The 19,108-nt window shown below is 38.4% G+C and overlaps 1 protein-coding gene across 3 annotated transcripts in view; it reads right to left on the minus strand.

Moving 5' to 3' along the window:
- PARD3B (par-3 family cell polarity regulator beta) overlaps window positions 1-19,108 on the minus strand; it is a 1,123,961-nt gene that overhangs the window by 398,987 nt on the left and 705,866 nt on the right. For all 3 annotated transcript variants that reach the window (XM_043445039.1, XM_043445040.1, XM_043445041.1), the window contains 3 exons: window positions 18,675-18,807; window positions 11,654-11,753; window positions 4,023-4,138 (listed from right to left, as the gene is read on the minus strand). In XM_043445039.1, coding sequence (XP_043300974.1) covers window positions 4,023-4,138; window positions 11,654-11,753; window positions 18,675-18,807 — 349 coding nt within the window. The remainder of the gene's footprint in view (window positions 1-4,022; window positions 4,139-11,653; window positions 11,754-18,674; window positions 18,808-19,108) is intronic.

Below are 19,108 nucleotides of genomic sequence, written 5' to 3' on the forward strand. Positions count from 1 at the left end.
AGCTCCTGAGAGCTTCCAACTCAACACCCACACAAGCTCAATTAGGAACAAATTAAAGGGATCCAGACTGAACATAGTAATTCTGGTAATTTAAATAAATAGAGGAAAGTCTACAATTAGTAGGAACAGACTGATTTTCTGGAAAACCCAGAAAATGACACCCTAACCCCTTTGAATAAGCATAGTTACATCTAATTACTTAAAAATAAATTCCTTTTATTCATCATTTGAATCATTTCTGATCTGACTTAAATGTGGCCACATGCATGCCAGCAAAAGTATCCACAAATACTGAGGCAGAATGGCCTCAAAAAAAAAAAAAAAAAAAAATCTATACCTTTAAGTATATAGGAATTAATAGCACTGAATAAAACTATAATCAGGGTCTTACACCTACATTTTAGATCACATAGATAAAATGTGTTACTCATTTCTACCTTCTTCAAATGCAGAGAAAAATGTAGAGTCATTCAGAAAAATCCAAGATTTAATTTTGGGAAATCTATTATTATAACTCACTATAGTAATAAAGAATAAACTACACACAATCACCCTGTATAGATTCTTAAAATCACTTAAAATTCAATATCCATTCCTGATTAAACAAAGTGAGCAAATAAAGAACTTCTCAAGAAGCTAGGAATACAAAGAAACATTTAAACTGATAAAAACACTTCTATCAGGAACCAATAGCAAACTTCATAATTAATGGGCCCACAAACACAACAGAAGCAGTCCCGTTTAATTTTTTGATGAGCTGATCTAGGGTTCACGTAGGAGAACAAAGCATATGAACAGCCAAAGTAATTTTACAAAAGAAGAGAAAACAGGGAAGCTTGCTCTGTAAGTTATCAAAATGCAATGTAACAGGATGACAACTGAAACAGGATGACACTGGCATGGAGCAGACCAATACATCAGTAGAAAAGCACTTAGAAATCATCCTGTGGATGAAAGGGGATTTATATTCAACATGACTGCATTCTGAGTTAATGGGAGGAGAAAGCAAAACTCAATAAACATTATGAATAACTTGCCTATTTACATGGAGAAAATTTTTCCCACTTCACAAATGATGAATAAAAGTATATTATTGCTAAACATTAAAAGACCCAAGACTTTAAAAGTACAAGAAAATAAATGATATAAATAAAACCAAACCATCATGAAGGAAAAGATAGAATTATCTGACAATAAGACTAAAACATCTTTTATAGTAAAGGGTACCATGATCAAACTAAGACGATGAATAATAGATTGCAAAAAGTTATTTACAACATCTATAATGATATTCTAAAAGATGAAAAAAATTAACAAATGCAAACATTTTTGGCAAAGAATATGAATAAACAAATCACAGAATAAGAAATTCAAATGGACCAAGCTCGCTCACCCAAACCAAAAATCCCAACTCTAAATTAAGCCCAAATTTACTCAAAAGGGGAAAAGTAAGAGTCCTTCACATAACACTATACAATTAGTATAAAGAAACACAATGTGTGACAGAGATGTTTGAACACGGATGGTAAATAGGTAGCAAAGTATTTTAAAATATGTTTGTATCTTGTGAATAAAAGGAGATGGGAATGAGAAGGTTTTATTTTTCACAATAAGAATTGTCTTTAAAAACAGTAGTGAAAATAAATAAATGGAACCCATTCACCTTTAAAATAATTTGAGCATAATGTGCAAATTAAAAAACTAGCTTAGGCTCAGTAGCAAAAACGAAACCAACAAAAACAAGGAAGGTACCAGTGAGGTCTATTAGTCTTTGAAGAAGTTTAAAGGTTTTCTAAAGGAGCAATATTGCATAACTTATGCAATAAGTAGGAGGTTTATCTTCTTCTATTTTGAATCATGTAAAATTGCTGTTTTTCTAGGTCAAAGATAATCAAATAGCATTAATTTGCTATTCAGCCTAAATACCTCAATTTAAAAAAAAAAAATAATTGAAGAATGGGTCTTGACCCTGCTCGGAGGATTATTCCTCTAAGTACAGTCACCAACCTTTTTAGCAAATACATTAATTCTTTACATTGGCCCAGTGCTATATATGGAAAGCTAAGCTACTTACAGTATCTTTTTCATCTAATCAAACAAGGAAGGCACTTCCAAATGTTTACCATTCTGGTATCATTTGAGTTTATTCACTGAGAAAAATCACATATTTATTGAGCTCACTCAATTGTTCTGGGAATAGGGGTTCAGAATGGCCCTAGAATATTGACCTCAGAGCTCTCTGAGAGACTGTTAGCTTTGATTTGGCATTTCCTGGAAAGGACCAAACTTTCATAATTAGTTTAAAAATGTTTTCATAGCATAGTTTGCCACTTGTGCTGTATAGTGCATTTAAGTCAATGTCTTTAATTTGATACCTGTGTCCTGAGGAAAATAACTCATGACCTTTGCCCTACTATGTAAAATTGAACAAACATTATTGTCATGTATGGTGTAAGTACACTAAAATGCAATGGGTGACTGCTAACTGTTCGTATTTTTCAAGGGCTATTTCAATCTAAAAGGGAAAACTGTTTAAAAACAAAGCTTTCACTAACAAAAAAATTAAACATAAATACAGTTTCTACATGTGGTTTAGGTTTTATATTTGTAGATCTGATACTTCTTTTTTGTAATGGCTGCTATTTTTTTTTTCTTTTGCAGAGACTTTTAAAAACCATACTGTTGGCCTTTTTTTTTTTTAAACTAAGTGAGGAAAACAGTAATGTATTTCTTATCCCAAATTAAGAGCAGTTTTTATCCATTCATCTTCTTTATAGAGAAATTGGGAAGACAGAACAGGAAATATTTATCAAGCACTCTATAAAAACAAATTGCTCCTCACATAATTAGTAATAACCTATGTCACCGTCACGCATTATTCCTTTGGTCTGTCAGGGGTTCACACTTGAGAGAAAATACCCCTTTTGTACCAGCGCTTAAGACAGTTTCCTTATTAAGGTTTCTATCAGTCTCTTGCTATAGGTGATTAGAGCAAATGTATCCTAGTGATCTAGTTAATTTATAGAACATAGAATCAATTTTTCTTGTTTCATCATGACTGAACATTTTTCTGAACTCTTGTAAATGAGTAACAGATAAGCACTATTTATCAGATTGTTTCATGGAACAGGCAGTTTTGATTATTCTATTTTCTTGGTGCTACTAATGAAATAATGTAATGTGCCTCGGGAAAAAAAAATGGCAGGGCTTGGTCTCTGAGCGTTCAGAAATCAGTAAATACGTTGCTGAGAATTTATTTTGCACTAGCAGCCTATTCTAATCACTCTCTCTCTAAGGGCTCATGGGAGGGCAGCGATGTGCTTGGGTGTCTGAGATATCTTCCAAGGTCTCACATTCTAGAGGCTGGAGAATACAGTTTTCAGCAGCTCTTGATTGCCCTGGCAACCAACACTAACCCAGATATTCTCTGCAGGACTCAAGCACTCACCCAGAAATTCTCTGTAGGATGCAGAACCTCACTGAGGTTGTCTGGGCATGAAACTGGGCTCTTAGATACCCTCAATCTGGCAAACCCAGGGATGGATTTGAAGACGGGCATTTCAAGAGAGAAAGTTTCTTCACCGCCACCATTCCCAAACCTTGCACACAGAGGCGGGGTGCTCGTGGGAGAGGATTCATTGAACTTCATGATTTTCCCAGGCCCCGCAACAGGTATGTACACAAGAAATGGAAAGGGACCGGCAGATGTGAAAGTACAAACGCAAAGGCAGGTGAGTTAAAGACGCTTATGCATTCAGATCCTCCAGAAGGAATACTCCTACTTTTCTGACCTACATGGCCCACTTTATAAAAATGTCACTTATCTCTCTTTTAAAAAGGAGTAATTAGGATTAAATGTGTGGTAGGAGACAGAAAGATAGGATGACTATTATCCCTTTTTCCATGCTTCAGCAGACCTTGCCCCCTAAGGTTGGAGTTGAAGAAACAAAGGCAGGACATTCAGGAAGACAGATGGGCTGAGGCTAGACAGCTGACCTGGACGTCACCTCACCCTCACTTACCGAGGTCCATGCTCTTTGAGGCTTTCAGATTCATTGATTCAGGCTGCCTGGCTGGTGTCACAGATCTAAAGTTGATATGCTGATCTGGAAAGTATACTGCTGAGTCCACCCCAGAGCTGCAGAAAGAAGCCATACGCCACATTTAGGTTTAGAATTAAAAAAAAAAATTAAAGGCAGCAGTTCTCATTTTGAACAGGGCTCTTCATCACTCCCTCTGTAGGTCCCAACCAGGCATTTTCAAACAGTTGGTGAACCTCAGGTATCTCTTATGAGATGTAGCAACTCTGTTTTCCTGCATTTTATCATATTCTGCAATTTAAACAATATTCTCTGGCTAACATCATGTTTTCCTCTTCACTGATTTCTGCTAATTGGGATCCTGCTGTACAATATATAACTTCAAGTGGGTAAAGTGAACCTGTGAACCACTAGTGCTTCAAAGGATGTCACTAGATATTAGCAGAACCTAAATATAGGTTAAGAGAGATGTGTGGGCTAAGCACGCCCTTCCTTTAAAAAAACAAGTGAAAGGGCTGTGTCCTTTCGAGAAAACCATCCTGTTGAATGACTAATGGATGTGGTAGTTTGGTTTTCTACTTTATTTAGGTCTATTTTCTAAAAGTAATGTTAATGCTGAGCAAATAGTCTACTCATCAATAATACCAACAGGAAACAACAGGAAAAGCACAGCTGACAATTTAGACACAAGATACATCAAATGCCCATTATAGACTTCCTAGTACTTGTATTCAATCTCAAAGAATTTCATTTCTGCTGAGTATTTTATTTATTTGCTTGAGGATGGAGGGGATTATATAAGGGAATTACAGACAATGCCTCATTTCTTGATCCAGAAATAATTTATATTTATATACTTTTCATACATTAACTTAGAGCCCTTTCTCCTTTGGTACATATATTTAGAAAGTAAATATGGCAGCTCATTTCAACACAACTTTAATCTTAAATACAGGAAAAAATAAAATGAAGGCTCCTTGGTAAATCAGAAAGGATAAGTTTGAATTTTTTCAAACAATTGGTATTTGACACTGTAAACAATAAAATAACAACTAAAAAACTCAACCATAATGAATGGGAATCCTAAAACGTACTGGGGAATCTCAATTTCTTAACCAAATATGTCAAAAAAGGTTCAATCTTTCTTGAAACTTATTAGTCATGCATATTTAATACTGCCTTGCAGCAATAATAATACTGCTGAATGAATGAGCCTCTGTTATTGTAGTGTAATACAGCAGAGCATTCAAAAGCACCAAGCCCAGAGCAGGTCTGCTCAGTTTTAAGTCCTGGCTCTGCTCCTTCCTCGCTGTGGGGCCCAGGCAAGTTACTCAACCTCTCTGCGCTTCCATTTTTTGTGTGTATTAAACGGGTATAATTACACTCCTTGTCTCCCATGGGTAACGATCTTTAATAACAGATAAAATGAGTTACAAACAATTATTTTACAAGCGATTTGTAAAATAAGGAGACTAGGGTCTGGAGCAGAGTAAGTACGGTAGGAACATTTAGGAAACAAGCAGATAAATAAATAGACCTGCTTTTGCTTTTCAAATGACTGTAAGTTTTTGCTTTTCAAGTTACTTAAGTTTTTTACAGTTTGCTTTTTTTTTGGCTTCTCTGTTTTTGTCAGACTTTCCATGGGCTTGTGACTAAAAGCCCTTCTCTCCTATTTAGAAGGAATGTGGTTTAAGATTTATGGACTTCCCTGGTGGCTTAGATGGTCAAGAATCTGCCTGCAACGCGGGAGACCCAAGTTCTATCCCTGGGTCAGGAAGACCCCTGGAGAAGGACATGCCAACCCACTCCAGTATTCTTGCCTGGAGAATTCCATGAACAGAGGAGACCGGTGGGCTACAGTCCATGGGGTCACAAAGAGTTGGACACTAGTGACAACTAACACACACACACACACAATAAGGTTTAGGGCTATGGGCTTGGGAGTGAGTTGCCAGGGTGGGTGGCCTAGTGCATAAAACAGACAGTGTATATGGCACAGGAAACTATATTCAGCAGCCTGTAGCCAACCATAACAGAAAAGAATCTTTTTAAAAAGTGGACAGTAATAGAATTTACTTAATATTAAGGGTGAAATAAACTGTGATATGTTAAATACTGACAACAGTGACTAACATACAGTAAGAGCTCAACAAAAGCTTACAAAAGTAAACTTTAATCCTTTCCTTTGTTTCTATAGCTTAGCCTGGTCTTTGAATGAGGGTTTAAGGCATTCTTCAGCAAAAAAATTACACAGTGTACCCTCTGTATCCTCAGCATGGCATTTAAGGATCATCCAACCTGGGACCAACAATATTCAGAAAAGAAAAAATTCTGGAAAGTTTCAAAAAGCAAAACTTGAATTTCCCATGCTCTGACAACTATTTACATAGCATCTCCATTGTATTAAGTGGTTTGAAGCATATGGGAGGATGCTGTATACAAACAGTACACCATTTTATACCAGGGACTTGAGCACCTGCAGATTTTAGTACCCCTGGGAGTCCTGGAACAAATTCCTCACGGATACTGAGAGACAACTGTATATTTTTCATGAAAACTGCTCAAGAAGTTTAAAGCTACTCTTTAGAATTATGAAAGTTTTTCTTTTCTTCTTCTCCCCCCGCCTCCCCGCTTTGGCTTCTTTCTTCTGGCTACATTCTCAGCCAAGAAAGCTACTGATGTCAAACATATTAGATGGGGTATCTAGTGATGGTGGCAAAATATGTTAACTGTAAACATAAATCCTGATCCACTAGTGCTATTGACTGGCCTGGCATAATAGAATATTTTAATTGTTTTAGTTCACTTTAAAGAGGAATTCTGAGATGCCCTGGTGAATATGAGCTTTTCTCTGAGCCTTGATGTTTTGGAAGCACTTGCCTTTAAATGTGTTATCCAACCTTTATTTGCACTTAGTTTTTCATCCTTTGATCTCTTGTAATGATATGGTTTTAGTGTCAGAGAGACTCACATGGCCTTCATGGAACCAGAGAATTGAAGAGTTGGAAGTCATTAAAGTCACCTCATCTGACTCTTCATCTTGTAGGTAAGACACTGAGGCCCAAAGAGGAGGCTGATATTCCAAGGTCGCAACAGCTGGCCACTGGTGAAGCCAGGACCAGCTTGTGGCTACTTGAACTTTTCCCAGAGCTGCAAGATCTTTGGCTAAAATGGTGGCCAGCCTGGGATGCAGGTTGTTGCTAATCCTGCATCCGTAGAACTCAGTCCTTTACCTCTTGGTACAGTTTCACACACACTCTTTTGCAACTTGCATTTTAGGTTAGTTTTCTTTTTTTTTTAAATTTCAACAGAGTGGTGCATATTGTGAAATAAAAGAAAATTAAAGGGTTAATCAAAACATATGCCACATGTTATAATGGAAACCTTTTGGGAGGATATTTAGAACAGCATGAATATTCCTCATTAAAAGAAATCACGCTGCATTTAAAGTGCTCTGCTCAAGGCAGACTATGGGAATCTACCCAACTGTGTAATGTTTTGGTTAATTCACTTTACTGTTTTAGAATGCTTTACCAAACTAGGCATTATTTGTCAAATTAAGAATAAGAACTCAAATTTTCCCAAACTCTTGGGAAACAATTAACCCCATCTCCACTGAAAAAACAAGACGGTAATGCAGTAACATCAAGTAAGGATCAGTCTAAATAAAGTGAATTTTTTGTATAGATGCAGAGATACCATCAAAGATGATCAAAGAAATAAAAAGCTGCTTTGTACATATGAATGCAACATATATTCACATACATGTGCATGTGTATATATATGTATATAAACATATGCAAACCTGGATATGTCCATTATATTAGTCATGATGATATATACCTCTGTTACCATTGTTTTGAACATGGACAAGTATACACTTTGAAAGCCTTCAATAAAAGGACCTCTCTTGCCATGGTACAAAATGGAAATTAGGCTGATATCAGATTGGGATTGGCATATATTTAAGGAAGGAAGGAAGTGTAATATGAGACACAGTAGGGTTAGAGCTAATATGAACTTACACTTGAACGTGTGTAGAATTGAATTGACTAATGGGAAAATAACTTAGACTAGTAAAATAACATTAGACTAGTAAAACAGTATGTAATTTTATGCTACATATTGGAATTTTTTGGTGTGAGACAGTGACACAGTGATTATAAAATATGACATATTTTAATTTTGAAAGCAGTTAGCATGTGCTCATGGCTGAGTGGGCTGCAGCGGAAGACGCAAGTTGACAGCAGGCCAAAGGCATATCCTAGATAAAGACTGTGTTTTCAGCATGAACAACCAGGGGATCCATCAAAGGGAAATGATACTCAATGTCAGATGATGCTGCACAATGAATAAATAAGGGTAGCAGGAAACATATGCCAGTGTCCTGAGCATGGTGACAAATCAGGAATGTGAAAGACATATAAGATCTGCCATGAATGTTCAAGGAGAACTAACTGAAATAAAAAGGCAGGGGAAGGGTTCGAAGGGCATGCAGAAATAATTACGTCTAAAGTCTCAGGTGGCCATGGATTATCGTCAATGATTGGTTACTATGTGTGAGAGTAGGCGCAGGTCACGTGTTCAGGAAGAGAGACAGAAGGAGAGACAGAAGTGAGAGAGAACCAAGAGGAAGAGACACTGTGAACACATAAGGAATAACCAAGGGCTGTCTCAACAGCTAATCATATTCAATATATTCTGTCTGCTGTTGATTTGCCTTAATCTCTTTCTGAGACATCATGGTAGATAATATATTTCTTTCATACACACACACACATACACACACACACACACACACGTATGTTTTTAATTTAGACACATTCTAAATTTTTGTCAAATAATTATTGACGTGGGTTGCGACGCCCTCCTCCAGGGAATCTTCCCAACCCAGGGATTGAACCCACATCTCTTACATCTCCTGCATTGGCAGGTGAGTTCTTTACCACTAGTGCCACCTGGGAAGCCCATACCACTACAAATAAATTACTTAAATTCCTGATTTCATTTTGGTTCTGCGTACAGGCATAAATTTAGCCTGATGAAATTTGTTTTTCACTCCTTGCAAATTAGTAGTTTTCTGTTTCATAAGACTGGTTCCATCCCTTAAAGCTCTACTTTTCCCTTTCAGAGGGCTGTTACCTTTTTTCTTTTTTTTAAAGATAGGACAGCCTCGTCTGCTGAACCCTCCTGGCTCCCTTCCAAGGCTTCCTCCACTCTTAAGTTTCACACATCCAAACCCCCATGGCTGCTGGTCACCTAGGCAACACAGCAGCTTGTAGGATGGTACAGGTCACAGAATCCCAGGAGGGTGGGGAGAGAGAAAGAGAGATTGAGAGATTCAAAGCTTTAGATTTGTTCATTCCTTTTCAAAAATCTCTTTGACTTTGTCCCTTCTTCTCCAGCTATGCTGCTCCTTCTTTTTTTCAAGCCCCCCTCTTCTCTTGCTGGTGGTTTCAGACTAGTATCCCTGTCTACGGCTTCCCTTATCCATTTATCCTCCACAGCTGTGCTCACGTATTGTGACATTGTCATCTGCCGCCTTCAAACCCTTCAACGCTTCTCCACTGGTCTCTGCAGAAGCATGGTGCTCTCAGAGAATGGCTGGCCATGCCCTTGCCATAACTTCTTTCCCAGATACTATATGTTTTCGCCACACTGAACACACTGCATTTTCCCTCTCTCCTCATTTGGTTTTCCTAACCTAAACTGCCCATCCTACCTCTCTCCTTTCTGTCCTTGGGTTTGATCAGTATTTGAGAGTGGCTTACAGAACTCAGGGGAACATGTTACTTCCTAGCTCACCGGTTTACAGTTTAAGGATAAAACTCAGGAACTGCTTGATGTAGAACTGCGTGAGGCAAAGCATGTGGGAAGGGGCTCCAAGCTTCTGGGCTTGAAGTGCACCCCTCTCCTCACATCTCCACACATTCACCACCTCAGGAGGTCTCCAAACCCAGTCATTCTGGGGTTTTATGGAGGCTTCATAAAACAGGCGTGCCTGCACGCAAAGTCGCTTTAGTTGTGTCTGACTCTTTGCAACCCTATGAACCATAGCCTGCCAGTCTCCTCTGTCCATGGGATTCTCCAGGCAAGAATACTGGAGTGGGTTAATATTTCCTTCTCCAGGGCATCTTCCTGATCCAGGGATCGAACCCTCATCTCTTAGGTCCCTGCAGTGGGAGGCATGTTCCTTACCACGAGCGAGCACCACCTGGGAAGCCCCCATTACAAAAGCAAGACTGATTAAATCATTGGCTACGGTCAACTGATTCAAGGCCCATTTCTCTAGATGGGACTGAAGTTCCAACCCTCTAAGCACAAGACTGGCTCCACTGGCAACCAGTCTCCTTCCTTAGATGGTTCCAAAAGCCACTTCATTTACATGAGACACCTTTATCACTCTCAATACTTAGGAAATTTCAAGGATTTTAGGGGTCAGTGCCAGAAATGGGATTAAGACCAAATAAATATTTATTATAAATACAACATCACGGGTTTATATCTGATTTATCTTTGCATTGTTCTAGCAGTTTTGTGCATATATCCTGGATAAACAGTAAGGTAGGGTGAGTGAAATTATTTTCAACAGGGGACTTCTTAATGCTACCAAACTGTTATTTTTGCTTCAGACTAAAGGCAGGTAATGGAAATAAAGAAGTAAAATCAAATATGTCCAGATTTTTGCTCAAGAAAACCCCAGAGATATTGATCTAGAACATTGCTATCATTATCAGTCTAGTTCAAGAAATTGTGTTTGAGTAAGACATTAGACTTCAAAAATGTAGGGATAGGAGATAGCTAAATATAAGTAAGCTTTTGGCTAATAGAGGTAGCTATACTCTTGTATGGTTTTATTTTTAGCAGATTGTAATAAAAAAATAGTGATGACACCAGCCTTGCTGCAAGATAAATGAAAAAAAAAATCTCACAGGATTATCATGGGGCAACAATGGAATAAAATATCCAATTTTTAATAGCCATAATAAATATAGAAAATAGCAAAGGGACAAGTTAATGATTTTTAAAACTCAGAAGAACAAAATCTATGAATTCTACTAGTCAAATGGGGTGTATGCTTAGTAAATCTCTCTTTCTCATGCTTGTGTGAGTCTAAACATTATTGATTTTTTTGTTTCTATTACAGAATGGATATAATATTGGGCATTGTTTTCAATAGTTTAGACTACATATGCTGTTGCTTTAATTTTTAGATTCCATTAACTTTCTTGGAATATATATTTTAAAGATAACTTTAGGATTTGCCAATTACGAATGAAAAAAAAAAAGGAGCTTTATGTCTTCTCAGTTTTGTTTTATACCCTCCCATATAACTTTTTTTTGAGTTCCATCTCTCTAGTTTTTAACTTGGTAAAAAAAGACTCAACAATTTTCCCATATATTTTAATAATATATGATGAGTCTCAAATTTCAGGAAGCAAAAATGAACCATCTGAGGTGTCAATATTAGCTATAAGAAGCTTTCACTGGAAAGAAATTATAGATACTATAAGATTTCCATTCTGGAAAGAAATAGAGTTAAAATAAGGTTGCTGGGTTTTCCCAGAAAAACCATAACAGGGAACATTTACGATATATCATTTTATCGATACCTGTGGCTGTAATCTTCAAGGCCCAATTCCAGAACGGGATGTGGTTGGGGAGAAGGTGGTACTTCGCTCTCAGCCCATCCGTCATTGGGAAGCAATAGGTCTATAAACAAAGAACAAATAAAGCTGTAGGAAACCGGAGGCAGAACTGTTTGGTGCCTCGTTTTGTTTCAGTCCATTTCTCAGACATAATTTTCACCATCACAGAAACCAACCATGAAATAAATAAGTCCTCACACAGAACCGAAGGACTCATATGTGCACTAATACAGCCTGTATAAGGAAATCTTAGCCTGCTAATATGTTTTTACACTGGTGACCCTCTGGGAAGCCCTGGCAAGTGAAGTCCGTGCATCTTAATTACATTTTCCCATCTCAAAAAGGCTGACACATTCATTACTTGTGATTTGTAGAAGATTAACAAGCCATTTTTTTAAATGACTTAACATTTTTGGAAACAAGACTCTGTAATGAATGCTGTGGATTAGATGGTGATTTAAGCATTGGCCTCCGTGACAAAAAGTACTTAAAAAATCATGAGATACAGTATATCTACTCACCGTTTAGACACCATAGAGGTTTAAAAAAAGAAATTCTTCTTGCATCTGCATTGTATTAGAAAACCCTGAGTTTGGGGCCTAGGAAGCAGAAGACTGGGGTCTGAATCCTGGTTTTCCTATCCACAAAAACTGTTTACTTTCTTAGTCTATTTTATATGAAAAGTAAATAGACATGTATACTGAATGTTACAACTAATAACAAGTAAGGATTTTTGAGATCTTTCTGCGTACTGCACATTGAGCTTAGCCTTAAATATTATTTAACCCTCATCACAAAAGAAATTATTAAATAATGTATGAAAAAAATTATATGCATAATGGTTAAGAGTATGGTTTGTGCAGCAAAACTGCATGTTTCCAACCATGGCCTGTTATGCTGTGTGAACTTGGGAGAACTACTCAACTTCTATAAATTTTGGTTTTTAAATCTACATAGAGGGATATGAATACTTTCATTGGAAGAGCACAAGGATTATATGACAGTGCATATTCAAACAGTGATTTATAAAAACAAAGTGCCAATAATTAAAAAAAAAGATTATTAATCTGTACACCATAAACTTGCTACGGATCTGTTATAGTGAGATACGGGTAGAAAGTTTAATCTATTGATGGAACAAGGAAATAATCTCTTTGTCCTTGAGAGAAATGCTGCTGGTAGCAATCTGCTTTGACTTGCCCACACACCAGGTCTGATGGTTAATTTTATGTGTCAACTTGACTGGACTCAGGGTGCCAAAACACTTGGTATTTTGTGAGGCTGTTTTGGGGTGATAGTAACATTGAAAGCAGCAAAGTAGATTGCACCCCTCCCGTATGTGGGTGTGCACACACGCTCAGTCGCTTCAGTCATGTCTGACTCTGTGAACATAGGGACTGTATCCCACCAGGGTTCTCTGTCCATGGGATTCTCCAGGCAAGAATATGGAATGTGTTGACATGTCCTCCTCCAGGGGATCTTCCCGACCCAGGGGTTGAATCTGAGTCTCCTGCAGCTCCTGAAGTGCAGGTGGATTCTTAACCACTGAGCAACTGCCCCTATGTGGGTGGGCCTCATCCAATCTGTTGATGGCCTGAACAAAAAGGCTGACCCTCCTCTAAGTAGGAGAGAATTCTTCCTGCCTGACTGCCTTCAAACTGAGACACTGGCTTTTTCCGGCCCTTGGATTCAAACTGAACCACTGGCTCTTCCTGGTTCTTGATCCTGCTGGCCTTCAGACAGGGACTACACCATTGGCTCTTTCTTCTAGGTCTCAGCTTGCTCACTCACTCTGCAGGTCTTGGAATTTGCCTTCCTCTATAATCATGTTACCCAATCTTTTACAATAAATCTCTACCTATGTATGTATATGTAATACACACACATGCATACATATACTCACATATACCTTCCATTGGTTCTGTTTCTCTGGAGAACCCTGACGAATATGCCAGGGAAGGACTTGTTCAAAGCTCCACATCACAGACTAGTATAAAAGGGAGGCAGTTCTAGCACTGCTGAAATATCCCTGAAAATGAGACTGGAAGCAGGAATCTGATAAGTCAGATGATCAGAGTACAGAAGCACGAAGAACAAAGCAGTCAGCACTGTCCTCCACCTCCAGGGACCTGGTAATATGCAGCAGTCAGGCAGTCAAAGATTCGCTGAGAGATGGCACTAGTGGTAAAACAAAACAAAACAAAACAAAAAAACACCTGCCAATGCAGGAGATATAAGAGACTCAGGTTTGACTCCTGGGTCGGGAAGATCCCTTGGAGGAAGGCATGGCAACCCACTTCAGTATTCTTGCCTGGAGAATCCCATGGACAGAGAAGTCTGGCAGAGACCCCGCAGAGGGTCACAAAGAATTGGGAATGACTGAAGCAACTTAGCACACATGCACACAGAGCAGAAAGTCTACAACGTAAGTTGGAATAAAGGACATATGGGGACCACGTCTTTTCTATTAGTTCTAATCATTTATCCTCAACTTCTCAGTTCATTTTTTCACTAGTGGCAAACATAGCTGTGATCATGTAACTGCCTGATCAAAAATTTTTCAGTTGCACACAATCACCTAGAGTATAAAAGTCTCTGTCCCTGGCAGTCAACTTTATCTATTACACATTAACCACTCGAGACCATTTACAATTCCAGACCCCAAGGTCAGGCCTTCCTACCCCAGTGTACTTGCTCATATAATTTCAAAACCCATTTCACCCATTAAAAGTCCCACCCTTCTCCCAGGGTCCACCTCAAATATCACCTTTCCTATGAAACCTTCACTTTATGGGATCTGTTGGTATTTTTACAACAGTGGCAGAGAACTCTAGTGCTCCCAGTGTCTATGGTCTTCCTTTCTTCCTGGCACACATCTAGACCATCAACCCCATTTTCCACCCCTTTTTGTAACTAGACTAGTTCTTGCCAATAGAAAGTAAGCTACTATGGTCAATGTTGTGTCCAGTTTTAATGTTTAAGAAAGGGTACACGCAACTTCTCCCCCTTTCCCATCTACCTTCTGCAACCATATGTGGATGAGGCACCGGACAATGGCCAGCTTCCAATGGGCCAGCCCAGGTCCCTCAATTCTCACTGGGTTGTGATACAAGCAAGAAATACATCTTCACTATCTTTATCCACTGACACTTTCAGTTTATCTGTTAATATTACAAAAACTAATTCTTGTATAACATTTACCACGTGCTGCTTTTGCAATGAGCTCTCTACCAATCCATCACCTACTTGTCTATATTTATTTCTCTTACTGCACCACAGATAAATTCATCCACATCCTCCTCTTTTGCCTCTCATTCGTCTTCTTCTTTAGCATCTCCTCTGGCTACTTCAAGTTGATTATGATCATTAGCTTCAATTTTTATTTTATTCACATGAATAATCTACATGTTTTTAAAATAATGATAGGTGCAGATATGTTTTCTTTGATGACTCTTTATCCTTGGTAGTTTTTTTTTAACTTTTTACTTTATATGGGAGTATAGCTAATCAACAATGTTGTGATTATCCTTGGTACTTTTTAATAACAGATCCACTTGCTGTAAAGAATTTTATTTTCCTCTTGGTCCAAACACCTTTGTTAAGTCCTTTACCATTGTGAAAATCTAGAATTCTTGTCTCCTAAAACCAGTATTTCTGAATCCCACTGAATATACAAGGTAAGTCTTGATGGGTATTTTACATATTGCCTGTAAAACACTGTACATCTAGTTACTACTTCATTTATGACCAAATGACCCTTATTTTAATCTCCATCATTTATTGTTGTGACTTGTTTTACAGGATCCATTCTGCCAGGGCCAAATCAGAAAAGAAGGACAAAAGAGTTCATGCCATTAGACTAGAACTCAGTAAGCTATGGCCCTGGCCCCAAACCAGCCCACCAGCTGATTTTGTACATAAACTTTCATTGAACACATTCATGAAAGTACTGTCTAGGGCTGCTCGCGCACTACCGTGGCAGAGGTGAGGAGCTACAACAGAGATCCTATGGTCCACAAAGCCTGAAATGTATTATCTGGCCCTTTACAGACAAAGTCCGCTGACCTCTGCTTTAGACTATTCTTGAGAACAATAACGACATTGTGTTCATCGTTGCAGCCTAACACATTGTGCACAATGAAGTTATCCCATAATCATCAGTCAAGTTGAAAAGTATAATTCAATTTCTGATCATCACTGCAGAGGCAGCGCCTTACATGCTGTTGGGGGGGTGGATACATGTAGGTTCCCAGGAGGGGACATATTGTACATAATCACACTATTATGAGTCTCTTCAAAGGACCCCGAGGCACATGGATTCAGTGGGACAGGATACAGAGTTAAAACACTTGGTTTGGAGTATGGTGAAAGGCCTGAGAAGACCTCAGTGGGTGATCCTGGGCAGACTTGGGGCCACAAGTGCCTGGGGCAAGGGCTGCAGTTCTCATGAGCTAAAAGTGGGGAGCAAGCAGGAGTAGCGCACAAAAGGGAGATGAGAACAACGGAAGGAGAGGGAAGAACAAACCGGAGGTAAACTGCACTTCGGCTATTACTTGGCTCAGGGTGAGATCTGCCAGAAAGATTCTTCAGAAAATGTAGAGTTTGTGAACTTCATTGCCATTCAAATGCTTAATAGGATTTTATAGTGAACCCCTGGGAGACAACCTCCATCCTTATTACCATCCTGGAACCCCACGCTCATTCCATTGCAGGCATTGCGAGCAATTCTCCAACACAAATGTGAATTTCTGGTGTCATAATTTCTACAAATGTTAGTTCTAAGAATGCCTTTTCTCTCTAACAGCTTGACAGGATTATGTATATATATAAAAAATAACAGTAGAACAGTGGGTGGTACGTACTATTATTACAAAAATAGATGGAACACAGCATATCAACATTGGACTTTTAAATATACAAAGGAAAGGAGGAGGGAAGAAAAAAAAGTTAATGTTTTGGCTGTAACAGTTCCTCTCCTCACTAGACATTACATTTTGCCAAGTCAATCTTGTTTTTTTAAAGGAGCTCCTTAGAAAGATCGGTGGTGGGAAGTCAACATCACTCAGATTTCATGAGCCTCAGTGGCCTATGACCACCTCATGTGCATCTGAAACAGGAACTCTCAACGGTTCTCAAAACTGAAAATGTTATTAATACTACAGAGAAGTGACGAGCACAATATTCTTCTACAGCATCCTCTTTCAGTCAATAAGCTTATAGAAAAAGTAAGAGCATTCCATCTACTGGCCTATTACAGTTACAATTTAACAAGTCTATGCTTTGATAGGTCAAATCCTTATAACTGAGTATTGTATCACAGAACCACAAGGAAATAATAATGGATTTTCTGTGCTTTTTAAAGAAATAATGTCTAATGGAATTTTAAAAGAACTGGATTTTTGATGTTACCTTGGAAAGCTGAGGTGGGAGGAGGAAGTGTAGCAGGTGCCTGGTGGATCACGGATCCATGTCTCAGGAGGAAGAGAACAGACAGAACCTCCCAGTGGCTCTGTGCCTAAAGGATTCTCATTGTTCAGGGAAATACAAACTCAGAACATTCTACTGCATCTTATTTTCAGCATGTGTTTTGAATGGATTTTATTATTTAAAATATATATTTTTTCTGGGTGTATCCTTACACTTTAACTAGTTTTATGGTTTCATTATGTTTGCCTTTGCCAGCCTTCCTGGAGATATTATCCCATTTCCTTGAGTATCCCAATGTCTTCTAAAAATATACCACGTAATTATCACTTCAGCATTGATATTTTATAAGCACAGAAAATGAAACAAGATAGGAGGTAATGTGTCCAATGTCCCTTTGAACATTACTGGTGCAATAAGGAATAAAACCCTGAATTTGGATTGTCACTGGACCACTTGATGCTTGAGAATTAAATGACAGTCAAGGTATATAAAGGCTGGAAACGTTCTTGATCATTATTCGGACACGGTCAAGAGAAGGCACTTCTGGTGTGAGGGGAACCTGTTGTTCCTTACCCAGATTCTTCCTGCCTTTGTGATGGAAAGACTTAGAAAGAGATCCTGCTTTGTCAAGAAAATATTTAACTGTATTAAGATGGGAAAAGACATACTGAGTGTTTCTTGACTGGACAGAAAGTCAAGTCAGTTTCTCATAAGAGATGTGCGTCCAGTCCCTGGGTTGGGAAGATCCCCTGGAGGAGGGCATGGCAACCAACCCTGGTATTCTTGCCTGAAGAGTCCCATGGACAGAGGAGGCTGGCAGGCAACAGTTCATAGAGTCACAAAGAGTCAGACACAGTTGAAGCAACTTAGCACACATACATACGAGAAACATGAAATCTTCTCTTTATAGCCCTTCTCTTAACTTCCTGTCATGAATATCTATTGCTTTTGTAGTACAAAAAAATTAAAGTTACTAAACAGAAAGGAGAAGCAGGGAAATAAATTTCTTGGTAACCTAAAACATGATTTTTGAAAACACAAAGAGGAAAATCTAAGGCTTTTACATGTAAAACTCCACTAGAAATGTGATGTGTACAAGATAATCATGGTCATGGTTCATGGCATTTACCACTCAAAAATAAGCATAAATCTGCAAATGGTGCTATGATCACTCCATGGTTTAATACCAGTCCATATATATTGTGAGTTGAGTTGTCATTTACACTTGGTAACTTCCAATATTAAAAGATTCTTAAACAAAAATAATGGTTTGTCATTTTGTTTCTGCAGGCATGGTGTGTTTTATACATAACCCTCCATGTTTGGGGCAGCAAGCACAGAAACTGTCACTTAAACTGGAGGCAATGCCAGGAATCTGCTTCACAACTTGTGAGTCAGCTCCCCAACCCATCTCTGTGTTCACGACTCCGAGCAGCGAAGTCTGCACTTACTCTAATTAATTCCCCTTTGTTCCTTTTGTTTTTTTTTTAATTTAAATAAACACTCTCGTGTTTTCTCACACCACTTGCAGTAGATAATTTTCAGTAGAGAACCTTACCTTTCTGTTTGTCTTGTGGACTGTACGTGGCAAATGGATGCAATGTACCATTATCATTTCTCCTGGAGGTGGTTACAGCATTTTGACAGTTCTCAAAGCAGGGCTTAGAAAACGCCCCGCTCTCTGCAGGCTCCTAAGGAATGAAAACAAGAACTACATTCACTTTTGTAACTTGTCCCAACTTTGTCGATGGAAAGAATGATCAACTCTCAAATAATTTTTCAAGATTCTCTGGCATGGAAATCCTGGACAGTGGAAAATCACAATGTTCCTATCAGTTAAAACATCTTTGAATAGGAAATAAAAACTACTGACATTGTGGTGTTAAGGCTTAGGAGTGCTGATAGCCAGTACAGAAGAGGATTAACTTTATGATTCTTTCCCGCCACTTACAACTGTCTTCTTTCACATTTTCTTCCATCTGGGAGTGCAGC

The sequence above is a fragment of the Cervus canadensis genome, chromosome 24, assembly GCF_019320065.1.
Source record: "Cervus canadensis isolate Bull #8, Minnesota chromosome 24, ASM1932006v1, whole genome shotgun sequence".
NCBI lineage: Eukaryota > Metazoa > Chordata > Mammalia > Artiodactyla > Cervidae > Cervus > Cervus canadensis.